The sequence below is a fragment of the Carassius gibelio genome, chromosome B23 (assembly GCF_023724105.1).
Source record: "Carassius gibelio isolate Cgi1373 ecotype wild population from Czech Republic chromosome B23, carGib1.2-hapl.c, whole genome shotgun sequence".
Classification (NCBI taxonomy): domain Eukaryota; kingdom Metazoa; phylum Chordata; class Actinopteri; order Cypriniformes; family Cyprinidae; genus Carassius; species Carassius gibelio.
Window position 1 is genome coordinate 4,889,208 of NC_068418.1, and position 27,999 is coordinate 4,917,206.

The window sequence follows — 27,999 nt, forward strand, 5'->3', positions numbered from 1 at the left end:
ATATATGAAAAGGGGCCTTTACCCTTTAAAGGTACAATTTGTAAGATATTTGCAGTAAAATATCCAAAAACCACTAGGCTAGTGTTATATATTTTGTCCAGCTGATTACTAACAATATCGCTAATGTTTTCAACTACTTGTAAATCATGAGAAATTCCCATTCTAAACAGTGACACGGGGCAGTGCAGTCGCCTGTCAATGACATTAGTTAGTTACCCTTCTTCTTCTTCTTAGTTTTATGGCAGATTGCAACCAGGGCTTATCAGGTGCAAACCGCCACCTACTGTATCGGACATAGAAACCCAGGACAACAGGGTTGTGGACAAATGCCGAAAAAGCTTCACGACAAACTTCAACAAGAAAGAGATGCCGATCTCGCTTGTGTTTTACTCAACAGGTGAGTTGTTTTGATTCGTATCTATTATAACGATCAACAAAATTAGTTGTTATTTAATTAAATTATTACACCAAACGCAGGGCATCGCGTCTCTAGACCCGCTCGAGAACGCATCTGATCGTGTCTTTGCATTGACTTTGAATGTAATCTACTCGCGCAAATCATTGAATTCGCGTTTGCTATGTATGCACTATTATTGTTTGAATGTACACAAGTGTATATATTTGTTGAACAAGTGGTAATCGTTTTCATATCGTCTGATTGATGGCCGTCAGCGGTTGGGTAGAAGACAACAAATCCCATCATTCCACGCTCCTCCTTAGCGTCATCAAACCACGCTATTGTTATTGTTTTGATAGTGCGCCCTCTAGTAGCAGGTCCTACAACCTGTACCTTTAAGAGTTTTCAAAAGCAACACCACCCCTGAAAAATATCACAGTACCAGCAGAAACTAGCTATGTTTCATCCAAAGTTACAGTATGAATTAAATGTATACGCAAAATTGGAATATCTCATAAAACATTTGCAAATAAAGCACCGTTTACACTCAGGGAACTGAAGAGAACAAAATCGTCACTTCCTGATTAACTTGAGCTAAATATCTCAAAATCTCAAAATTTGCTGAAGTATAGCAGAAGGCACTGTATATAATAATTAGTGTATACAATAAATTACGAGTTTCAGAGCACGCTGGTGAAACGCGGTCATGTTATCTTATTTTTTGAGTCTGCTGTTTGGGAACACAGTTCTTGGAGTTAATTATAACAAAGCACTTTGACAAGACTTTTCTCAAGCACATTAAAATGGCAAAACTAGCATTTCAGATGTTGTGCAATGAGATCTGTCCATTGGTTGCTCCAGTTTTATGAGCTCCCATCGCAAAGTCACGTCTTTTTTGATGAGCATTAAGGAATTTATTTGGTAAAAGTCTTTCCATCGTAGTTTGTGCGCATGTTTTCTTACTAAATAAAAAATGTATCCTACTTAATTGAGTGTATACGTTTTTTTATGCGCATCTCACCGTTTTACTCATTTTTTGCAATATCCCAAAATGTGCATAAAAATAGGTGGATGGAAACATAGCTATTGATGTCATTCCATATTTCTGATTCTGACGTCCTTTCTCTGAAAGCAGGCCTGTTATGTGGTCCGTTATAGTCACTTCAAGAAAGTAATTTTACCCTTCATGGTCATGTGACCCAGGGTGGCGAGTCCTCACAATACATAGGCCTATAAAAAGTATAATTGAAGTTGTTTTGTTGAGATTTTAGCCTTTTTGTCATGAATTTCATATGAAGTTTAAATAATTAGGTAGGAAATGTGTAGTAACAGTAAATGCATAGAAGGTTCTTCAGATTATGAAAAGGTAAGACATATGTGGTTGTTTAAAGAAACTTTGAGAGAATGGTTCTTTGTGGAACCAAAAATGGTTCTTCTATGGCATCTTTATTTTTAAGAGTGCTGGTAGGCTAGACCGCCATTTGGTGTATGATGTAGTGTAGGGAAGCAGCAACAAATAGAAAAATAAATGTAAAAAAAAAAACATAGTAAAATAACTGATTTACATAGTGCTGCACAACCTGGCCAAAAAGCCAAGAGGCATCATCAGAGCCTTGAAAGCATGTGTTAGTGTTGTCTCCTTCAGATTTCTGTGCAACCAAAGCATAGATAATTGCTCTTTCAGTCTATCATGTCCAGAGGGTCGCTGGCTCACATACAGTATTACACATACATATGCTGTTCCATTCACACACAGCTTATACTGGGACAACCATTTCCAAACATGAACTTCAAGATAAAACTCTTAGAAATTCCAAAATATATGTTAGTTATGCTGTCCAGGTATGACAGGTTTGCTATGACTTGCTATGGTGTGTTAGAGGAAGTTTAAAGCTGAAAGAAAAACCACCACAATTGTGTTCAAGATTCCTGACCTTAGTTTGCTCCAGGAGGTCTAAACATGTAATAGGTGATCTGTAAGACACTTTAGATGGATAAACGAATAGTACATCAAGATGTACAGTAGTTTTTATATAAAGAAACCTGATAATTACCTTTTATTTAAACAACTCACAATCACACTGTATTTTAAGGTCCAATTATCGCTATTAACAACCCATAAACTATGACTTTTGCCTCAATTAACTTCTAATTTGCTGTTTATTAATAAATAGTGTGGTAGTTGTTAAGTTTAGGTGTTGGGTAGGATTATGGATGTAGAATATGGCCATGCAGAATATGTGCTTTATCATAAACCGCCAATATTTTAATAATAGGCATGATTATAATCAACTAATTAATAGTGATAATCGGTCCTTATACTAAAGTGTTACCCAACTCACATATTAAATTATATTAAATTACACATGCATCTGTAATATATAATGTAACAGAAAGACAGATTTGCCCTGATGAAACAAATATTACCAAAAACACTCAACCATATAGACAACTGACACATTCACATTCACAAAAGAAAGCCACACACACACAAACATACACAACCCCAGGGCCCCTTCCAGATCAGCAGCTCTTCAGGAGACTGTGATGGTGACTGACTGCAGATCTGACACAAGGTCAAACAATCAATGAGTTCATTAGTTCAGTCTCAGCACTCACTACACACATGCACAAGTTTCTCACTCAAAACACACTGTAATGCAGCTGAGATCTGCTATCTACAGATAAAGAACCAGCAACATTATCAATGCCAACTAAACACAAACATAATGTGTCGTGTATCAATGTCCATGCATTCTTAGAAATGCAATATTTGCCTTCATGTTGCTTTTCTAATATTTTGTATTATTATCAGAAGGAAAAAAAAACAAAAAACATTTTGTGTAACCACTGTGTAAAATATTGTGAATATAATGACATTTTCCTAGGCTTTAACAATTTGACATAACCTAATCCTAAATGATCTGAAATGTTAAATATTTTCATGAGGATCTACAAGAAGGACTATTTTCTGTTTCCAGGAGGATCACTGTCTAAAGAATTGCATTTCAACCTTACACGAAAGCATGTAATTTAAAGGTCAGTGACAGGAGATCCCGAGGTTATCTCAACAATATTTTGCTGCTGGTGGACTTTGATCCCAATCTTATCTGTTATCGGTTTTTAGCTTTTTCTCAGGATTTACATAAGGAACACTGGTTTTGAGTTGGTTCTTCCTGTAGGAGATATTATACTGAATCATTCATGAGAATATCACATTCCCTATCTGACCAAACACAGAGCACACAACACCCTCAGGATAGAAACAACACTTCTACTGGTCAGGAGCAGCTTACATAAGAGGCTTTCAGATATGATTTAGCATTGTTTATTATTTTTTATAATTTTTTTACCAAACAGAAGGGGTAACAATGTCACATCTAAACACTAGTTACCAGCACTGAACTATGAAACCAGACAATAAATCTCAGAAGTCTTATGATGATCTAAATTCACTCCTTCTTTCTTTGAGAGTGGAAGAAGAGCATAAGGATAATTCATTTTTGAAGACAAAATATCCACTAAGGTTAGTAGCAACCACCCAGAGCCACCAAGAGTAGCAGAGACTTAGTAATGCCCTTGAAATTAACCTGAACAACTTTGAAGCTACATAGTAACTCAGAAAACCACTCAGAACTTAATAGCAACTCCCACGTAACCACCCATAACACACCAGTGACCGCATCCTTTAAAATGAATACAAAAGAAGATTGAAAACATATGAATTCACATATTAATTCTGTGGCCTGTGTGGGTCCGAAAAGGCCATAATACACCAGACCAACATCAAGGAACTTGTGGCAATGCAAGCCAACTTTGTTGTCGCCTGCATCTGTACCAAAGAATTGTGCTTGAACATACCACAAAGACTAGTCAACAGTCTATGGAATCAATATATATTATATTTGTACACACGGGTGTAATGCATAAACAAGCCTGCGTGACGATAGCAACCTAAGATTATCAGAGACTGATCAAATATTTTTATCCATCCCAGTCTGTTGATTGTGTCTATTTATGTAATATATGTGTATACAGGTGCATCTCAATAAATAAGAATGTCATGGAAAAGTTCATTTATTTCAGTAATTCAACTCAAATTGTGAAACTCGTGTATTAAATAAATTCAGTGCACACAGACTGAAGTAGTTTAAGTCTTTGGCTCTTTTAATTGTGATGATTTTGACTCACATTTTACAAAAATCCACCAATTCACGATCTCAACAAATTAGAATACTTCATAAGACCATTAAAAATCACTTCTAGTGAATTGTTGGCCCTCTGGAAAGTATTGTACATGTACGCAATACTTGGTAGGGGCTCCTTTTGCTTTAATTACTGCCTCAATTTGGCGTGGCATGGAGGTGATCAGTTTGTGGCACTGCTGAGGTGGTCTGGAAGCCCAGGTTTCTTTGACAGTGGTCTTCAGCTCATCTGCATTGCTTGGTCTCTTGTTTCTCATCTTCCTCTTGACAATAGCCCATAGATTCTCTGAGGGGTTCAGGTCTGGTGAGTTTTCTGACCAGTCAAGCACACCAACACCAAGGTCATTTAACCAACTTTTGGTGCTTTTGGCAGTGTGGGCAGGTGCCAAATCCTGCTGGAAAATGAAATCAGCATTTTCAAAAAGCTGGTCAGCAGAAGGAAGCATGAAGTTCTGCAAGATTTCTTGGTAAACGGATGCAGTGACTTTGGTTTTAAAAAAAAAACAAAAAAACACAATGGACCAACCCCAGCAGATGACATTGCACCCCAAATCATCACAGTCTGTGAAAACTTAACACTGGACTTCAAGCAACTTGGGCTACGAGCTTTTCCACCCTTCCTCCAGACTCTAGGACCAGTTTCCAAATGAAATACAAAACTTGATCTCATCTGAAAAGATGACTTTGGTCCACTAGGCAACAGTCCAGTTCTTCTTCACCTTAGCCCAGGTAAGACGCCTCTGACATTGTCTGTGGTTCAGGAGTGGCTTAACTAGAGGAATACAACAACTGTAGCCTTGTAGACCAATTCCTTGACACTTCTGTGTGTGGTGGCTCTTGATGCCTTGACCCCAGCCTCAGTCCATTCCTTGTGAAGTTCATCAAATTCTTAAATCGATTTTGCTTGACAATCCTCATAAGGCTGTGGTTCTCTTGGTTGGTTGTGCATCTTTTTCTTCCACGCTTTTTTCTTTCCTCAGCTTTCTGTTAGCATGCTTGGATACAGCACTCTCTGAACATTCAGCTTCTTTGGTAATGAATGTTTGTGTCTTGCCTTCCTTGTGAATGGTGTCAATGATTGTCTTCTGGACAACTGTCAGTCGTCTTCCTCATGATTGTGTAGCCTAGTGAACCAAACTGAGAGAACGTTTTGAAGTCTCAAGAAACCTTTGCAGGTGTTTTGAGTTGATTATCTGATTGGCATGTCATCATATTCTAATTTGTTGAGATGTACAGTATACTGTCATTAACCATTATGCCTCATCTTTGTGTGGTTTCATCTGAGAAGTGTAACGGTCTGGCTTAAAAAAAGGGAAGGAATTCTGAAGAATGTTTGCTACGAAAGAGCTTTGACTTGCATAGTATGGAAAAATACTATGGACGTGAAATGGTGGCAGAAACCTGCTTGTTTGCAAACATTCTTCTAAATTTCCTCCCTTCCACTTCGTCTGCGATAAAAAAAAAAAAAGCCAACGCAATCTCCTCCATTGCAGACGTTTGAAGGCGACAAAACAGCGAGATTCAGGAAGTGTGCGACTTCAAAGGTCTTTTTTGACCCCTCCCATTACTGCAGCCGCCTACTCTCACCTACATTTCAGGCGAGGCAAGGCGCATCTCAAACAAGCCTATTGTTATGAGCGCGGGTAAACCGAAGGCTTGAATCAAGGGCAATCATCACCAATGACGTCATTACGTCGAGCGCAAAAGAACCGGTGAACCATTTTCTTCAACCAGTTTATTGAATCGAACTGTCCGAAAAAAACGGATCGTGGAAAAGAACCGAACTTCCCATCACTACTGGTGATCCGAAAACCGATGCAACCGGTTCTTGACTCGAGAACGAGTCAATGTTTCGTTCATTATCTGGCTTGGCTCGGTGTTCATCTTCAGTTCTCTCTTCACATCAGTTCAGAGGGAGTGTCAGCCACATTAAAAAAAGTTAACAGCTTAAGTCATTGGTGGATTAATGCTTATTGGAGACGCGAACCGTTTCAAATAATTCAGTTCGATTTGGAGAACTGGTTTAAGAAGATCCGGTTAAATTGAGTGATTCATTCGCGAACCGGATATCACAAAACTGCTTTGATTTGAACTCTCTCTCACACAGACACGGAAGAGAAGACAATGCTGAATATAGTCATAGTTTTTGCTATTTTTGCACCAAAATGTATTTTCAGTGCTTCAACAAATTCTAACGGACCCTCTGATGTCACATGGACTACTTTGATGATGTTTTTCTTACCTTTCTGGACATGGACAGTAGACCGTACACACAGTTTCAATGGAGGGACTGAGAGCTCCAGGACTAAATCTAAAATATCTTAAACTGTGTTCTGAAGAGGAACGGAGGTCTTACGGGTTTGGAATGACATGAGGGTGAGTTATTAATTACATAATTTTGAACTAACCCTTTAAGCTTTAACCCTTTTTCCTATGCCAAGTTAGACTAGTTTAAGTGTTTTTGTAGTTAATAAAGTCTTATTTGTATCACACTTCAGGATATGTCCATTGTTTGCTCATAACCGAAGTCCCTAATCATGCAGACAGGAAATTAACATTCTTAGAATTGACAGACAGTTGACACTAAGAGGTCTAGTAAATACATAAAGCAGATCTAAATATTTATAATGAATCATAACTAGGTATTATTGATTATTCATATTTACTGTTTGAGCTGATTTGTTACGACAAACAACATTGTCTCAGACTGTGTTCATTTAATAATATATATATAATAACTAAACAATAATTACATTAAATAATAATAATAATAAATACACATATACAATACCTTAGACATAAATCATAATGCTAACAATAATAAATACAGGTTCATTAGTTAGAGGTACCATATGCCTGAAGGTAATGTACTTTACAACTCAACCCTCACATGAAACATTAGAGGGGTGGATAGGCAGCCAGTTTGTCTAAATATCCAAGAAATTATCCCTAGACAGTGGAAAATCTTTACAGTTACAGTAGACAGTAGACCTCAGAAAAAAAAAATTCCACAGAGATCAAATTTAAAAAAGAGAGAGGGGAGGATGACTTTCGGTTATTTAATATAAGTCTTCTATACAGGATGTTTAATATGATCCCTTAAAATGTGCATAAAAATATGTGGATGGGAACATAGGTAATGTTATTTGTGCTTTTGTCAGATTTTGTATTGGTCAGTACAGACTCATAAAATCTGAAAGTGGATGTACCTAGCAGTGATCAAATACCATATTACATGAAGTAAACTTAAACCAGATTGATTTTCAAAAGCATTCTTTCGTCATGCATAATATAGACAAATGATTGATTACCTGTAAAGAGCACGAAAGACATTCAACTCATTATAAAAATTAAGGATTAGGCAAAGTCTAACAAACCTGTTTTTCACTATACTAAAGTCTAGTAAGCTCAACATTCATCAGACTATGAGTATGTGTCTAATGAATGAAAAAGAGAGGCAAACTCACGTCCCGGGCAGTACACAGGAGCTCAGAGAAGACCACTGATGTCAGCCAAAGACACAAGCACCTTAAACACAGCAATCAGATGGCAGCACTGAATGATCTATGAGCCGTTATGCTGGCCCAATCTGCGGCAGGCTGGGACAGTCAGTAAATAAGTAATGCTGTCTGCTGTCTCAGATGAGTAGATCAAGTTATCTGAGGTCTCCAATGTCATGCTGCTTCTTTACTGAGAGTTTCTTCTCATAAACCTTATCTACTTCACAGAAAATCCAATTCATATTGATTTTTTGCTTAAAAAAAGTAATAATAAAAAAAACTTAAAGGGATAGTTCAACCAAAAATGAATTTTTTATATTTATCTGCTTTTCCACAGGGCATTCAAAATGTAGCTGACTTTGCTTCTTCCGTAGAACACAAATTGAGATTTTTGAAACAAACCGTTGCAGTCTAATAATGGAGATGAATAGGAATCATGGTTAAAACATAATACAATAAAACAAACATAAACAAACAAAACCAAATTAAACCCAAATTAAAATGTCATGTGTCCAAACTGAGTCCATTTCAGTGCCACCGGAGATGTCCGAGCCCATTGCAGTGGATAGTGAATTTTCACTTTCAGTCTCACAAGCGAAGGTCGAAAAGGAGGAGTGCAGCAAGGTCCACTCCAGTTCTCCTGAAGGGAGAGCCTGCTCCTCTCTACGAGTCTGACCCAAGTCCAGTGGTCCTATAGGACCTGACACCAGTGCTCCCAAATCAGGTGGTCTTGGAGGACCTGACTCTGGTGGTCCCAAGTCCGGAGGTTACGGAGGACCCGATTCCGGTTGTTCCCAGTCTAGTGACTCTGAGTCTGTTAGTCCTGGAGGACCCCGCTCCAGTGGTCCTGAGTCCAGTTGTCCTGGAGGCCCTGGCTCCGGTGGCCTTGAGTCTGGTGGTCCTGGGGGAACCCATTCCTGGTGGTTCCCAGTCCAGTGATCTTGGAGGACCCGACACCGGTGGTCTCTAGTCCGGTGGACCTGGAGGATCTGACTCTGGTGGTCTCAAGTCTGGTGGTCCTGGAAGACCTAACTTTGGGGGTCTCAGAGGTCACCACAGGTTCACTTCAGAGCCCACTCAAGTCCATGAGTTTACCCCAGAGCCCACTCAAGTCTACAAATTAATTCAAGAGTTTGTTTCAATCTAAGAATCCACCTTAGAGCTTACTCAAGTTTAGGAGTTCACTCCTGCACTCATTCCAGTCCAAGAGTCCCCTAGTTAGTCTGCTCTAGTTCCTCTCAAGGTGGTGGTTTCTGCTGTGGAGCTTCTATGGAATATGGAAGCATCCACTTCAGCTCCCCTCTAGGTGGTGGTGTCCACTCCTGAACTCTGTCTGCCTTGTCATGGCCAAGGAGACTGTTGTTGAACTGTCTGCCTGCCCTGTTCTGGTCAAGGAGACTGTTTCTGAACTGTATGCCTGTCCTGTTACAGCCATCAAGGCTGTTACTAACCCTTCTTTCTTTGCAGTCCTGCCTGAGCTGCAAGGGGGTTCATCGGCCTTGTCAGCTCCGCTGATGTAGTCTTCAGCTATGCCTTTGCTGTCTGCCAAGCTCCTGACTCTGCCCTCATCAGGGTTGTTGTTCAGCCAGGGCCTCGCTGGTTTGTCCCGCCGGCTCAAGCCTCCTGCTCTGTTGGCTCTGCCCTGGCCTCCTGCACTGCTGTGTCACCCTGGCCTACCTCTGTTTCTAGACCTCTTTCACTACATGGACCTGGCCTTCCATCCCTCCCCCTGGTCTGCCTCCATCCCACCTCCATCCTGAATTTCATTGACTTTTTGTGGAGCATCTGGGATCTGCTCCTTAGAGGGGGCAGGGGTAATTTCACAGTGTCTAGTTGGTGTGTCCATATATATAGCCACCAGAGGGCATCCTTTGTTTCTCTGGACATCAGTTCCTAGGACCCTTTGCTTTGACTTTCAAGACTCATTACATTCAGCTGTGTCTCATTTACCTTGTTAACTCATCCACATATAAGCCCGCTTTTCTTTGTCTTTGGTTGCTGGTTTGTTTACTGTTACTTGTTTACTGTTGCTCTGTTTTTGCCCTGATGTGGATTACTCTGTTTGTTCTACATTAAAATAAATAAACAAAAATATATATCCCTCTATAGCCTGACATTACTGGAGCACATGTGGGGCATTCAACACAATTTGTCTGTTTAGTCTGGCCAGTTGAACCCTTCATGATAGTAAGTCTTGATCTATAACCTGACACCACGGTCCTTATATGCACACTATACCTTTATGTCCAGTAAATTCCAGGATCCCACACACACCCAGAAACCTGGTCCGAGGGACTGTTGTCAATAATTATCTCTATTTAAGATCTGTCAAATACTGTTAGAAACCCCTGAACCAGAATAAAAATGGAATGGAATTTGTTAATAACTTTGTAAGAAAAACCAACTTTTATTCAAATTGCTACAACTCTTCAGGTAATGTTTAATATAATTTAACTGACCGATCAACACTTAAGCCTAACAGTGAAGACTTTATGACCCTCAGTATGCTGTAGTAGTTAAAAAAAACTGTTACCTCTAAAAATAAAATGGCATTTGATCAAAATACATTTTATTGTGAGTTAAACTAGCCAATTTTATTTCTGTAATGTGGTATATTTTACAGTTAAACAGGAAATATGATTTAATAAGAAAATATGTAGGGTGAGGCTTGATTGGAATTGATTGGACTTCTGAAGAGACTTTTTTTCCTGGAATAGTGTGTGTGCATGCATCCCTTTTCAAAATCATTACTTAAAATAATGAAAAAAATACCAAATAAGTGAATACATCATTTGCAAGATTTTAGAAGGACTGCTTTACCAACCATAACCAGCTGAAAACCGAGCCTAAACAGCTATTGGTCTATTGGTTAACATTCACAGTAGTCCACATGGTCAAGGTGACATCAGCTGAAAAATCATTTTGATTAATGATTAAAACACAAAACAACGGTTAATAGGGCCAATAATAATTGTCATGTTCAATATACATTCTGCTTGTGTTGTCAATTATTTTAAGAGCATGCAAAATGTTAATTATTTGACAGACAACTCACACTTACCTTTTGAAAAATGCGCTATTAGGCTGAAGGCACAAAAACTGCCAATAATCCAAACACAGAGCTTTAAATCTTGACATTTTCAGGGCTGAACACTCAGTCACATGGCAAAATGATCAACCTTCATTTTCACCTGAGAAACGCAAGCCAAAGATTCGTGCAGCAGAGAAGATCTCTGCGTGTTACATGCTGTCTGCTGGTCGTGCAATGCTGCAATAAATCTGATGGGCCAAACACATCTGACAGTCCAACCGTCTAGCTTTCTTCTTCCTCTTGCAGCTGTGAAGAACCCAAAGCATCCTCAAGAGCTCACAGGCAAGCCGTTACACTGTGTATCCAGGAGGAGATTCCTACAGCATTCGGCTCATTGATAAGGAAACCAGGTCAGCTCTAGATCCACCCTCACTGCATCAGCTTCAGCGTCTTCACATACAGATCCAGCAAACACCAGAGGATGGAGTCACTGACATGCACCTCAGCATATACTATATAAATTGTATCAGATTGGCATCTGAGAGTGAACTTCCAGAGTGCAGGTGCTCCTTGCTGCAGGATTTTCCTCAGCTGTTCCCTACGAGTGCATTTCACTGCATCCATGAAGAGATCTCCACCTATATATGCTGAATGTCGGTTGCCTGGCAACAACATCACTATTGAACTTGCAAACGGTTTGCTGACAATACTCTGGTGGTTGGGCTGTCAGAGGGGAGGGACTCCCTCATCCTCAAAACTATGATGTCATGTGCAGAAACCACAGTGTATAATAATTCTACTGCATTGAAAAACAGTGCAGCTTTGCAGTAAATTGAGAAATGTAAAGCAGCTTTTCTCATTAGACTCATCAGTAAGGCTCAAGTGCTCCTCCAAAAGACCATTATTGAGAACAGAGCCACTAAGAAGCATGAAAAATGTACAGCATTTATTTTAATAATAATAATAATAACTAAGAACCCCCACCACACACCAGCTTACTGGTGGAGAGGAGACAGAGTGATGAAGCCAATCAGCAGATATGGGGATTATTAGATGGCCATGATGGTCGGAGGCCAGTGGGTAAATTTGGGGGATTTTTACTGACCACAGAGAGTCAGGACCTCGGTTTAACGTCTCATATGAAGAACGGTGCTTGTTGACAGTATAGTGTCCCCATCACTACACTGGGGCGCTGGGACCCACACAGATCTCAGGGTGAGCACCCCCTGCTGGCCTCACTAGCACCTCTTCCAGCAGCAACCTAGTTTCCCAGGAGGACTCTCACCCAGGTACTGACCAGGCTTCAGTGGGAAACCAGTCTTTTGATATCAATAGGCTGTGAAAACTTTTGAGAGACATTTGATAGGAAAAATGCCAAGCTAACATGGAATGTTCTCACAACTTTCTTTAACAAAAACAAACAAAACGTTCTTTGAACAACATTCTTCTAAATATCCTTATGACATTATTCATACTTGATGAACATTCTTACAATGTTGAGAAAACCTTCTTAGTCCAACATTCTCAGAGCATCCTTATGAAGTTACTTGTACTTAAACATTATACAAATTTATTTTCTTTTTCTTTATTTATTTTTTGTAACCTTTAAGTGGCATTCTAATCATGATAAGAAATCTAGAAATTCCAAAAATTGTATATTATGGGTGACAATAAAATTGGTATAATAGGGAGGGAAACAAGAGATTAACAAGTAATATATATATATATATATATATATATATATATATATATATATATATATATATATATATATATATATATATATATATATATATATATATGACTTATTGAAGGTTTTGTGAGTGGGTGTTATTAATATGCTAGCTGTTCAGGTGGTTAATACTTTAAGTGTTTGCTCTTTTCTCACATAAAAAAGCACATTGTCAAGATGCAGAAAGGTTCATTCATTCATAACTTCAAGGCCAAAGCTCTTCATTGATTGTAATATGATGCTTTCATCGATTGTAATATGATGTCACTCTTTATTGTACTTTACTGCAACGCTGCAATCATTCAAGTTGGTGTCTTTTAACAGGCCACACCATAATTTATTAATCTTCTGTTGGACATAAACTTTAACTTTGGGATGCAGTGAAATTCAAATGAACTTGAGCTGCCTGTCTACTTCATTAGCATTCACATGAAAAGAAGAAAATGCCCCTTTAGGTGTTTTTTTTTTTTTTTTTTTTTTAATAAAAGGACTCAAATTAGACCCTACCAGAGCTCTGAGTCATGAGGTAGCATACAGGTATCATGAGGTAATTCAGCACAACATCATGATGCCATCACATTTACTCCTCAGTATCTCCTGCACTTTCATGCTAGCTTCAGTGTGAATTGATTAGTGCAGCTCACAGCAGAGACAGTCACAGTTTATAGCATGGACTGATGCACTAAAGTATTCATGAGTCTGAGCATCAGCCATCGGCATCAGAGGTCATAAAGAAGAGAGCACACACAGATGATGCAGTTTTAAAACAGCTGCAAATTATTCTAATTGTCACAAAAACTGCATCAATGATTAAATGCCCATCTGATGTCAGTGTGACATATCCTGATCACCATCACACCATGTCCCTTCATGTACGCCAGAAGATACAGTAACTGGATGTTTCTATCACCTGACGGAGTTTGGGGTCTTTGCCACTGTTGCCTTTGGCTTAATTAGTTGAAGTCTCAAAGAAACCTAAAGTTCAGTAATATCATCGATTTGACAGCACTGACACTATCAGATGAGAACAAAACTTGAACTAAATTGAGCTGAATGATGACAATAACAATATTCAGTAGAGCTGTTTATAGCTGAATTGAACTTATTTCAGAATGAGTGAACTTTACACACTTATTGAACTGAACTGAATCAACACTGAACTGACTGGAGCTAAATAATGGCACTACAGTATGGTCTTACTATACATGCTTTATAGCACATTTTGGATTTGCATCATTTTTAAAGTTTGCATCATTGATTTTGTTACTTCCGTTTAATACTGTGAACTTGCTTTGAAGCGATCTCTGTTTTACAAGTGACATAAAAATATCAATTCATTCACTATCCACACACTATATTCAAGCTAGAGAGATTGAGTAGACAATATCATAGGATTTTGAAAATAGTACACCAAAGGTACATAAGAGAGCATGCTATTGCTGGTGAATTTTCAATGTATACATCAGCGCACAACATACTTTTCACACTTAGAAATATGAACTGAGATTGAGACAGATGTTGATGTAATGGCCTGTGTCAGAATTCAGTGATGAACTGCCTTTTTGCATTACTGACGCACTGTTTTCCTATTTAATGCTGTTCAGTTGCTTTGACACAATCTGTTAAAAGCACTATATAAATAAAGATGACTTGACTTGTGTGGTTCACTAGAGCGAGGACGAGGACTTTTCACTCATGAAACAGTAAACTATGGGTCATCCTCAACCCCGGGAACACAATCCTGTACACATGTAGTATGAATACAATATGGACATACAGCATCCAGAAAGACAGTCATATTAATTTATTTGGATTTTGTCGCTAAATGTAACCGATATTATCAGCCAGCTCTTTATTTAAAGCTAGCTATGTAAATATGACTAGTTTTGTTCTACTCACACAGGGTGATGATATTTACCATGAACTGTAGCAGATCTCAACTGCTCAGTTGCTTTTATCATCTCAAATTGTTAACTATCACCCAGCTTGAATCAGCCAAATGCGACTATAAAGCAAGATAGTAAGAATAAGATAATATAAACATTATTAAACATCAACATCATGATTTTCTGTAAAGCAACTTTGAAATAATGTGTATTGTGAAAAGCTCTAAATAAATAAACTTGACTTACTGTAGAGAACAACATCTGCCACATTGCTATTCCCAGCCTTCGGCTTTCATTTACAGTGTGACAAATGAACAGAAAGTATCAGCCTGAACTTGTTCTTAAATCACTTAAAAGTAATAAAAAAAAATAAAAAATTTAAAAAAAGAAGAAAGAAAGAAAAGCATCATAAATATATGTGATGATGCAACGTCATGAGGTTATGTGGCAACCCTGCAGCATACTACGGTTAAAACCATACTCTCATTTTATCATTACATAGTGTTTCACATAAAATAAACATGATAAACTGAATACAGTCTGAACACAGTCCTTATTAATCTCTCAAGATAAAGATTGAGACTAAGAATCAAGGCACACGTGAAAGAAAAACATTCAACTCTACAGATATTGAGAGCCAAAGAAATAAATAAATAAAATACAAAAATAATAATCATATACAGTAACTTTTAATTTGAATCTTGTATATGATTCAATACATGGTCAAGACAATAAACTACTGATATCAGGCAAAGCAAACACCGTTATTATACAGTAACTTAAATAGATATTGCTTTTAATTCATGCATCACTCCGAGTCCTGAATCAGTGCTCGTCCACACTGTTTGTAACAGAGCTACACGTCTGAGGCTCAACACTTGACTGTAGTCATACGTTCTAGCGCTACACTTGTGTTCTTCCAGCGATTATGAAAGGAACTACTGCAGAAAGATTTCCATCTGTGCTGCTACATGTGAATGTGAGGGCACACACAGAGACATTTATTCCCTCAGGAGCGGATGAGGACAGATCCGTGGCCAGGCAGATGTGATTCCTGCAGAACTGATGCAGCACACTCTCATCCCTGTGAGAGAAGCACACTATAAGAACAGCACACATCAGTGCACTCTCTGGGACAGCACTTCTCACTAACTATTGCTTCATGCCCAAACACAATGTTGTTTACTGTACAAAGGTGAACAGATATGTTCTGACCTCGAACTACATAGATGCAACCTACATTTTTGTTGCTGATGTCCGACCAAACTATTTTGGCACATTTATTGAATGAGAAAGAAGATGTTTATGTTTATAAAGAAGATCATTTTTTTCATACTATGGAAGTCAATGTGAACCAGACACCGTTTGGCTTCCCACATTCAGCAAAATATCTTCTTTTAACAGAGAAAGAAACTCACACAGGTTTGAAACAACTTGAAGGAGAGTAAATCACACACACTAGACGTGTTTCCACTGGCGAGCTTAAAGCGGGCGTACTAGTGTGTGCCAGGACCAGTCGAGTTTCCACTGTCACTTCTGGGGCTTGATCGTGACTCGCCGGGGCTTCCTCGGGGCCAACGGCCAGGGTTTTTTGGCCCGTAGAAAACCTTGGGCAAAAGGGGGCCAGCTGGGGCTAGAGGTGTGGTTATGAACAAAGGTGGAGTTTCTCCGCATCTGGAGAAACCTCTGCGCTGCGGATCATTTCACAAAGGTACCAGCTAAAACTCCAGTATTAAAGCATTAAAGACTCCTGCCCTGCAGCTGATTCTAAGGCTGTGACACACTGGGTGCGATGCGTGAGCATGGCCTTTCTGCTTCATGTCAGTTGTGTGATGGCTGCTTCACGCTTTCTGTGTCTTTACACACCAGAATCGTGCCTGACGTGGCGCTGCTGCTGTAAGTAACATAGAGGGAGACTGCCAACAGACCAGGATCTTGTCCTCACGACAACAATATCTATACTTCATGTTGAGCATAAATATAAAGCCTGCTAATAAAGGACACCGTCAACAGTATTGACGGCAAAATAGACTATGTTTGACAGGTGCAATATGCCAGTGTGTCACCGGCCTAAGGTTTTCAAAAGGCATCACGCGAGTGTGAACATCACTACAACTAGGAATAAAACAATTGTAATTCAAACGCAGCTCCCGTCGGCATTTAAACAGACCTTTGCTCTTAATTCTGATCGGTCCAACGCAATAACGAAATCTGAGGGATTGGTAATGCTGCACTGTAATCATAGTTATTTATATTTTTCATTATATTTTATTATATGATATTGGTTTGAGACTGAGAGTATTTTATTTAGTGCAGAACTTTGCAGCAGTATTTTATTTCTTATTCTTTTCTTATTTTATATATATTTTATTAAAAAGTATTTTAAAAAAATTTAAACAAATTGTTAAAAATAGTAATAGGCAACCTGCGGTTTAATGTTTGCATTTGTTTCCCTTACTGTACCGAAAATGAACCGAACCGTGATTTTAAAACCGAGGTACGTACCGAACAGTGATTTTTGCGTACCGTTACACCCCTGGCAAACATGGTAAATGTGTCCGCTGGAGAAATCAGACGTCAGCTTCTTATTCTCTACCACAATCATGAATTTATTTAGTAACATATTTTAAATGTCAATAGTCTCGTCTCGAGAGTTTAGCTCCCCGTAGCTTATCATAAAAATATTTTTATGTTCGGGAGCTTTTATAAAAATAGAGATATTGTCATTCTTTCTAAATGTGACGTATATAGGCTACTGTGGCTACAAATAAACAGAGACAGACTTGACTGAATATGGAGGCTATTTTCATAACGCTTAAACGTTAAAAAATAAATAAATAAAATAGAAATAAGTGTATTTCAGTGTGATTAATTTTGAGTCCTGATAAGTTAATTCATTATGATCAATGTATCACTTATTCTATAGTAACACATCGATGCTTTTGAATTTGAATATATAACAAAGCATGCAAACACACGGGCGCTTTTATCATGTTCCTGTGTGATCGCGCATGTTCCAGTGACTTATTTCTTTATTTTCTGAAACTTCCCTTTATTGGTGAAATGATGGGGTTGCGTGACGTTGTTTCTGAGAGGCGTGTAAAGGGCGTGTGTGAACCCCTGGCTCGCACTGGCCCGACAGTGGAAACACATCTAATGTTAACTATCCCGTTAACACGACATAGGCCAAATAAGAGAACTGATCATTTTGCAGCAGAAGTGCAATGTATCCATTCACCTGTATTTAATATAGACAGGTTATCTTGTGTAGATTTGTTCATGTTCTGTGAAGAATCTGTATCATTTGGCCTCCAATAAATGTGCCAAAATGACAACAGTTGGTCAGATGTCAACAACAAAAATATGAGAAGGTTGAAGAGTTTTTTCCATGGTTGCATTTTATTATCTGCACTTTATTTCCCAAACAGATGCGAGACTGATTTCAGGGTCAGTTGAGAAGCGCTGGTCTAGGCTTCCTCTGACTTCTCTCCAGGCCGTTCACTGAAGCAAGCGTTATATATCTCTATATATCTCTATTCCTGAGTATAGACCAATCCCAGTGTCTGCAGCACATGCACACTCAATGAAGGCAGAAATACAGCAGCATGTTGTATACAAAAAAAAGTAGCTAGCTATGTCACAACGAATTCAAAAGAGAATTGGTCTGACCATTTCTATGTTTTATCTGTTCATCTTATCTTCTGTTGTGCTTATCTGTAACCACTCTTTACTAAAATGAGGGAACACGTTGGTGAATCATGGCCACAATTTAACTAAAAAGAAACAAATGAAGACTGAATTATTAATCTGTGTCCACAATACAGCATATATACATTTTCCCTGCATGTCATGTATATAAATACATTTAGATACATTTAGCTTTCACACAGTATATCATGTCAAAATATAACCCAAAGTTTAAATCCACAATATTCCCATCTACTTTGAGGTTACCAGTCACATCAAAAAGAAAGAAAGGAGATAGTACAGGTTTGTAGAGTACAGTAGATAAACAGTACGTAGTGTCACTGATAGCTCAGACACTTTGGGAGTGAGAAGCTGCTCAGCACATCAGTGTCATCTCTCAACAGCACTGGGCTTCTGCTTTGAGTCCAACTACTGCGGTCATTATTGCCACCAGTTAACTGTGTGACCACTGACAAGAGATTGGTTTATTATAACACGTTTCACATCATTTCAGTTCAATTTAAAAAATAAGCTAATACAATTCCAGTTCATGAGAATAATAGGACAGACAGCTCTAAAAACCAATCTAATACTATAAAGACATTAACCAAATCTGATCAAAAGTAATATTTAATTAAAATCTCATAAAAATACAACAAATCTATATATAAAAAAATTTAATATGTAAAAGGAGCACTCCACTAGGGAGCAAATTGAGCCACATTCAAAGATTCAACAGGCTACATTTACACAAGAGATTCACAACCGGCAGAAAATAATGCAGCTGTCAGCTGCAAACTGATTCACAATGCTTCAGATCTGAGTCGCAAAATCATAAAAAAAAGTGCTTGGAGGAGAAATATATACAAGAAAAACATCAAATGTTTAATGTTTTTAACAAAAATGTTTTTCCATTGTGAATCTCAATCAAACTGCAGTTGGGTTATTTTGTTTAGGTTAAAAATAAATAAAAAATAAATAAAATACAGCTAATTAACACAATAAATTGTACAAAAAAAAATTTATATATATATATATATATATATATATATATATATATATATATATATATATATATATATATATATATATACAAGTGCATCTAAAAAAATACAATATTGTGAAAAAGGTCCTTTTTGTATATTCGTTAAATTTTTCATATATTCTACATACATGTAAAGCAAAACATTTCAAAAGTGTTTTTGATTTAATTTTGATGATTAGAGCTTACAGCTAGTTAAAGTCAAAAATCAAGTATCTCCAAATACTATAATATTTCCTAAGCTATATATATATTTTAATAATAATAAAAGGCTGCTGAGGACCACTGAGCTTCAGCTCGTATCCACTGTTTCTCATCGATCTCTTGAAAACATCCCACAGATTCCACATGGGCTTCATTCAAACAAGCACAGTAATATCATGGTCATCAAATCTTGGAAGTGGTTTTGGCACAGTGGGCAGGTGCTAATGTCCAGCTGGAAAAGGAAATCAGTCTCTCAATAAAGCTTGTCAGCAGATGGAAGCATAAAGTGTTTCTGGATCTCCGAGAAGACTCTGGACATGATAAAACACAATGGACCAACACCAGCAGACGTCATCGCCCCCAAATCACCTCTGACTTCAGAAACTTCACACTGGTCTTCAAGCAGCTTGGACTCTGTGCCTCTCCAGTCTTCCTCCAGACTCCAGGTTAGGGGATTTCTACACAATTTCTACTCAAATGTAAATACTATAATATTTTGAGATACTGGATTTTTGACTTTCATGAGCTTTAAAGGCTTAGTTATATCCAAATATGAAAATTCTGTCATAAATGACTCTCCCTCGTGTCATTTCAAACAGAAGATACGAGAATACTTTTTGTGGAAAATGTTTTACTTTACATGTAATGAATCTAGAATATATGAACGTTTTACTTTTTGAAATAAGTAAAAAAAAAAAAAAAATTAGATGCACCTGTATATACACAGACATACATATATTTTGTTGGTTATTCAAATCAATTTTATCCAATTGTCGTCTTGCTTAAATTGAAGCAATATCTATCAAATCACATGACATTCACTCGTTAAAACTCATTAGACAGCTTGATATACAGTAGAAACAAACAGAACTCATTCTCATAAACTGTAATTACAATAAACAATGTAAAAAAAAATACAGGAGAGAGCAGTCACATCACATCACACGAATATTTAGAGATTCACATCTTTCATATTTACAAATACCCCGAAGCAAAGACTTCATTAAACAACAATTACATTTGCTGTCTTCCATTAAACTGCAAATCAATTCAGCTACTATAATTGTGAAACGTATATTAAACAGTACACAAAACCTGTAAAGTGAGACACAGAGAGAGAAAACGAACAGCACAGAGCATCAGGTAACGTGTGAGAGGACTGAGAGCGGACAGAGGTTTGACAGAGGCATCCTGAGCACCTCTGACCTGACTCAGAGAGAGCATTTACACCCCTACGACACGAGGAGAAACAAAGAGCTCATCTACTCCATCTACAGACACACTTCAGCCCATCAGTCTCTCTCTGCTCACTGTGTTCAGACCAGGATTCACTCTCAGACAGGAGAACACTCTTTCCTAGCTGTTCTTAAAATAAATAAAATGCTTGCTTTTAGCAGATTCTCATCTCCAGATAACATTACGAGTGCTCTGGTCCTGTGAAACAATCGCCTTATAAAGAGTTTGTGTCTGATATTGATGAATAAATGAGAGGTGAAGATGTGAGTTTATTTCTCCATGAGTCCTCAGGTCTTTATGTAGCTCTGCACCAGACTGCTGTCACATACACAACACACTGCTTCAGTCACAGACGTCCTCACACTTACATCAACACAACAGGAATAGTTCACAAATACAGCTGAAATGTTATTAATGCATTCAAATGTTTGTAAAAACATAATCACTTCTCATTGGGGATCACATGCAACTCATCTTGGCCACCAGATATCATAATGTTCCTGGCTTTAACATAATAAAGTTTGTTGCTTATTGTAAAAAATAATAATAAATAATAACATAAATAAATGAATAAAAGGGATGTCTTGCTCGTACTTCCTGTTTTTCATTTAGTAATAATAATAATGATAATAATTGTTTTTATTATCATTATTATTATTAAATTAATATATAAATAAATAAAAATAATTTTTCATTTACATTTTTTGTAATTTGTTTTTCTGAAATTGTGTAAGAATACAGTAAAGAAATACAAGAGCTTTATCACAACAATATCTGTCTAACAACACAAATTAACTAAATAAATATTTGTCTGATTATAATGATAACTGGACGCCACTGGCTGAAATAAATGCAATGTGATGACGTCATGTGGGACATATTATTAATGGAAATGTTATCATTGCACACATCATACTGATCTGCATGTTATTTGAAAAAATAAATGAATAAATGAATAAACAATTAGCTGTCAGTTTAAAGAACAGGCTGTGCAGCACAAACAGGATGCTAGTGTTCCTTACTGAGCCACCACTGGAACGTCCTACAAAGAGCCCAAATAGCCTTCAACCCATGAACTAGTGCCCTTCAGAGGACAGAATCTCCAATGAACACTCACACATCTCTGATGCTGCTTCACGTGCCTAATGTACACATTATATGCTGACAAGAGCAAGAATAAACAGATTGCAAAAATAAAATCCAAAGCATTTCTGCAGTTATTTATGTGAGAGATGGCCAGACTGAACACTGCACATGAAGGAGAAATGCATCACAAATCACAGTTTATAGCAGCACATTGTGCTCTAAACATGTGACTGCGATATTGCGTCATAATACACATCAGCCACAGCCAAACACACACACACACACACACACACACACAGCTCCTCGTGTTTCTACTGCACATGAAAACACCTCAGCTCAGCAGAGCAAGCACAGAGCTATCACTGCCATTTACTGCACCAGCACATCCCAAACACATTGAGACCGATACAGAACTCGCCTCGCCAGGACGCACGCACACAATCACACAGCCTCACGCATCCGTCGAGCGCTGTCATGCATGCGGACCGCATCTGATACTCACATGACGCCGAGTCTGTGTGCCATGGCCGTGGGTCTCATTCAGTCTGCTCAACGCTACAGCACTGCGTTCATGGCCCGTGACGTCACACACGCATCACACACTTACATCAGCACGCAAACACGGACACTGCGCAGGACGAGGACAGCAATTCACAGATGCTGCTGAGGAAATGTGTGTGTGAGAGAGAGAGATTTCTTAATGTGCAGGACATGCTCAGCCTCCTCCATCTGCAGCCTTTAGTTCAGTCCACAGGGCAGCTGATTGGCTCTCTGGTCTCCATAGAAACAGGAGGAGAGAGATCCTGGACGCAGCACCCATTACACACGTAATAATACATCAACATCACAGGCAGAGGTCAAACAAGGAAGACAGACGCAGACAAACCACAACAGCCACATTAATTTAGTGTTGTGGGATCATTATCTGATTTTTGCAGATTTACCATGTTAAATCTGTCTTTCTCTGGTGTTGGGGGTCTGTGCATTATGGGATGAAATTAGTTTTAAATTTACTTACAAATGCACACACAATTATCCATGAACTTGATAAATGTTGCAAATGAATCTCACTATCCACAACCAAATGCCTGTCGACTTGTATCTGTGAAATTCATAATTATACGAACATGCAGCGATTTGTACAAATATAAACATGTTTGTGAATGCAGAGGTTTTCTTTGCATTAGTGTATCGGTATTTGTGCATGAAACAAGGAAGATTGTCATTGCTTCTTTTTTTTTTTATATCAAAATTATTTTCATTTACCGTATAAAATCAATCCCGGATTTTCAGCGTGGATGTGTTCACTGTATACCTAAAGCTTTAGATATTTTAAGCTGTTTCTTTTCATACATAATAAAGAATGTCTTCCTGTGTCTATTACTGTATTTAATCCCAAGGAATAATGGGTTAGGAAGATGATTATAATCTAGTGAAGCTATAGTGAATTAAGCACTGAAGGTGAGTCATGGAGAAGACCATTAATAAATACATTTTATTAATAATAATAATAAATTAAATGTAGCAATAAATGAATTTGTGCATCAAGTTGTCATGATCATTAGCTGGAGTGCCCATAAACTCCAATAGAGGGCACTCCACTCAGGACTCTGGCATTTTAGTTCCCATCCATTTTATTATGCAGGTTGTGGGTCTGTATTGTTGATAGAGGGACTATAAATCCTGAATGCATATACAGTAGCTTGTGAGTTTTTTTTTTTTTTTTCAACTGAGATTTAATTTCTAAAAAGTGCCTGTTTGTGTCCCATGGAAAGCAAGCAGCAATATAATGGCAGTGATGGATGCTAAAAATGGGCCTGAGAGCGTGTCTTCACTGCTCTGCCATGCAAGTGTAACAAAGGGCTGTTTCTATTCTATCGGACTAAAACACAAGGCAGATTTAACTCTAATATACACAAGCTGAGGCAGAACGGGGATTAAAATAGCGTGTGAAGCTACAGTATTTGACCTCTTTGACTAAAAAATGGAATGAAAGATTGAGTTTTAAAAAACGAAGGTCTCACACATAAATGATTCATAGGAATGATCTGAGGTCAGGTTGTCTAATGACTGACAAAAATACTAAAGGCTCCACAAGCATAAGCATATCACACACATATTTAAAATAAATAGGCACATGTCTTGATGATGGGGTTCAGTAGCATAATATAGCCACCAGATGGCATTACAGTTAACTACAAGCTCGGAGACCATGCCAAATAACCTGATCAAAACTTTTGAATATTTTTCCATTAACATCTGCCTCTGTCTGTCTGTCTATCTGTGCTCTGACACAGTATTAAGCATGCATTTTTAAACTATAGAAGAGTGAGAAGAGCAGTGAGAAAAGAGGAAGACTCTACTGCTGCACCTTCCCCTGGTTCACATCAGATGAACGCCTGTGCCACTGAAGGATGGTGCAATAGTGTGTACATGCATAGCTCAAAGGGTTCATTCAATTATCTTCAAAAGGCATTCATTAGCATGCAATTAATATTCAACTATACAAGCTCAGGTTGTATAGACAGTAGAAAATCAATGCACAGGCAACATAAATGATGATGAAAAGCCTAATATATACATGTAGTAATGTATATTTACTAAGAAATTTATTTTGGGGTTGCTTGGGGGGGGGGGTGTAACCTTTTATAAAACAAGCCTTTAGAATATGTACAGATGGCTGTTCTCACAAAACAAACATGCATTTCCCTGTAGGACATCATGTGATCAGACACATTTAGGCTACACTGTTAATGTGGCTGCAATTTACACTATGGCTAGTATTCACTGTACTGTGATTGTCATGTAATGTCAGATTGACCAGTGACTTCCAGGAAGAGGCTGGTTGATTACCAAGAATAGTGGGTGATGGTGGGAGGGACAGCAGACAGTTTGAAAAGATGGTATTGGGGCTAGCAGCACAAACTGCGGCTTCTGAGAGGAAGAACCCACTGTGTCACTGAGTGGTAAGAGCCCATTTACATTTAATCATTTAGAAGATGCTTTTATCCAAAGCGACTTACAATTGAGAACAATAGAAGCAATCAGACCACCAAGAGAACAACCCCATCCACATGGTCAGAAATATTGGTGTAACCTTTGATGACCAGCTGACTTTCAAAGACCACATTGCAAAGACTGCTCGATCTTGCAGGTTTGCTTTGCACAACATCTGAAAGATCAGGCCCTTTCTAACTGAGCATGCTGCACAACTTCATGTCCAGGCCCTTGTCATTTCTAGGCTGCACTACTGCAACGCTCTTCTGGCTGGACTTCCATCAAGCACAATCAAAGCTCTTTCTAATGATTCATAATGCAGCGGCACGACTGGTCTTCAACGAGCCCAAAAGAGCCCATGTTACACATTATCTCTGATAGCACTGGTTATCAGTTGCGGCTCGCATCAAGTTCAAGACATTGATGCCTGCATATAGAACAGCCACAGGCTCAGCACTGCTCTACTTCCACTCACTATTACGAATCTACCTCCCCTCCTGAAGTTTGAGATCCGCTAGTGAGTGACGCCTCGTGGTACCATCACAGAGAGACTCAAAATCACTTTCCAGAACATTCTCGTTCACCATTCCTGGCTGGTGGAATGATCTTCCCACCCCTATCTGGAATGCTGAATTTTAATTTTGACAGCTGAAAACGTATTTCTTTTGACGCTACTTGACTTCATCCTAAATAATAAAAATAAAAAAAGTATTTCTCTTTATTTATTCCTTCACTTTCTAGCTTGTACTTATTTGAACAAATACCTGAAACTTGGCATTGTGAGCACTTCCTGTGTCTGTTTGGCCCTGTAAGAAGAATTCTTGGGGTGTATTCCCCAATTGTAAGTCGTTTTGGACAAAATGATCTGCAAAAGGACTAAATGTAAATGTGAAAATGGAGTGAGAGAGAAAGAGCGAAACTAAGAGAGGCAATGGAGGATCCTAAAGGGGATATGGAGGAGAGGCAAGGTAGCCCACCAGTGGAGGTACACAGAAGGAGTGTGATTTCCAAAGGAGAAAGAATCAAAGAACATTGATCAATTTAGAATCATCTCTCTGCTCAGTGTTGAAGGAAAGATATTCTTCAGCATTGTTGCAAGGCACCTGAGGAACTCATATGTTGATACTTTTGTCCAGAAAGGAGGAATCCCGAAGGTGCCAGGGTGTACAGAGCACACAGGTGTGCCACTCAGCTGATTAGGGAGGCCTGGGAGAACAAGGGGGACTTGGTGGTTCTGTGGTTTGACTTTACAAACACTAACGGATCCAAACCCCACAAGCTGGTAGAGGTGGCTCTGGCTTGGTACAACATACCAGCCAAGTTCACAGATCTCATCTTGGACTATTACAGTGGTTTCAGCCTAAGTTACTGAAACCACTGTAACCACTTACTGCTGAGTGCCTTGAGCTCAGAAATAGGATAATCACCATTTCAGTGATCCTTTTCTCACTTGCCATGAACATGCTGGTGAAGCGGTAAAGCTCAGCTGAGGTGCAGTGTAGACGACCCCCTCAAATACTGGCATCCGACAACCACCAATTAAAGATGTTATGGATGACCTGACTGTGACAACTGCATCGGGCTGGGATGACCTAGGCTCACATGAGATTTAAGCCAGCAAAGTCCAGATTCCTGATGCTGAAGAAAGGAAAGGTCACAGGCAATTTTCATTTTATACTTGGTTACCCAGATACCATCTATCACAGAAAGAACCTGGGGAAGATGTTTGACTTCGGTCTGAAAGACACAGCATCCATCTGAACCACCAACCAAGAGCTAGAAGTCTAGCTAGGTGCGGTGAACAGTGTTACACCCCAACACTTTACGAGAAGTGCCATGGCATTTTTTACTGACCACAGAGAGTCAGGATCTCGCTTACATGTCTCATTCAAAAGACGGTGCCTGTTGACAGTATAGTGTCCCCTTCACTATATTGGGGCATTAGGACCCACACAGACCACAGGGTGAACACCCCTTCTGGCCTCACTAATGCCTCTTCCAGCAGCAACCTAGTTTTCCCAGGAGGATTCTCATCCAGGTACTAACCAGGCTCAATCCTGCTTAGTTTCAGTGGGCAACCAGTCTTAGGTTTGCAGCCTCTCTGCAGCGTCTACATCATGCTGGGCATCAGAGGCCAGTAGACGAAGGGACATTAATCCAGTCACAGAAGCAGTGGGGGATGCTTCAATGTGGCTCAGATATCAAAAGAGGAGAGATATGGGTGGGGTAGAGCTACCTAGACACAAGTCGGGACTTGATCAACCCCGGTTAGGTCACTTAGAAATAAAACTAATATTAAAAATAATGTATATCTTATTAAATCATATTTTTTATTAATTTAAACAGTAACCCTTTGTTTAACAGAACCAAAAATGTGAATTAATTATTAATTTTAATTTGATTGCATTTGAAAATATTTATTATAATATATGATGCTGCTAAAAAAAGAACATTTTTTTTGTGTATTTGGTGTAATCCACTGTGTTTATGCAGTTTAGGGTTCAAAAAACACATTATTTTCCATATAATGCACATTATTGTTTCTCCTCTATGCCCCGCCTTCTGAAATGTGTCGATTTTAACAAGGCTTTTCAGTCTGAAAAGCAAAGTGTATGCTGATTGGCCAGCTATCCAGCGCGTTGTGATTGGCCGAATGCTTCAAGCATGTGACGTAAATGTTACGCCCCTTCAAAATTAAATACTTCATTTTTTCCAACTACTTACCTAATGAATATAACATATAATACATTATTATGAGTCTGATGCTTTCCAAAATTGTCTGAGAAACAAGTATATGAATTAAATTAATAAAATCTGTAGTTTCTTTTACAGAGTTTTTTTTTTTTAAAGCAGGCTTGACATGCTCAGTTATTTAAAAAATTTCCTTGACACTCACTTATAATATAAAGAGTTTTTTTTGTATAAAAGCAGTGTTTGCGAAACCCATCTCAACCCTCATTCCCACTCTCTGCTGATTATGCTACAAATGCTTCTGA

The 27,999-nt window shown here is 38.4% G+C and overlaps 1 protein-coding gene across 3 annotated transcripts in view; it reads right to left on the minus strand.

Annotated features, from left to right (window-relative positions):
• The window catches only part of LOC128011273 (IQ motif and SEC7 domain-containing protein 1), a 67,659-nt gene that overhangs the window by 34,175 nt on the left and 5,485 nt on the right, over positions 1-27,999 (minus strand). The window contains exon 1 of one of the 3 annotated variants that reach the window (XM_052593495.1): positions 22,509-22,714. The exons of 1 other annotated variant lie outside the window; for it this stretch is intronic. In XM_052593495.1, the coding sequence (XP_052449455.1) occupies positions 22,509-22,546 (38 nt within the window). In that variant the 5' untranslated portion in view covers positions 22,547-22,714. Of the gene's footprint in view, positions 1-11,163; positions 11,819-22,508; positions 22,715-27,999 lie in introns of those variants that run through there. One more of the 3 variants, XM_052593493.1, reaches the window with a different exon arrangement.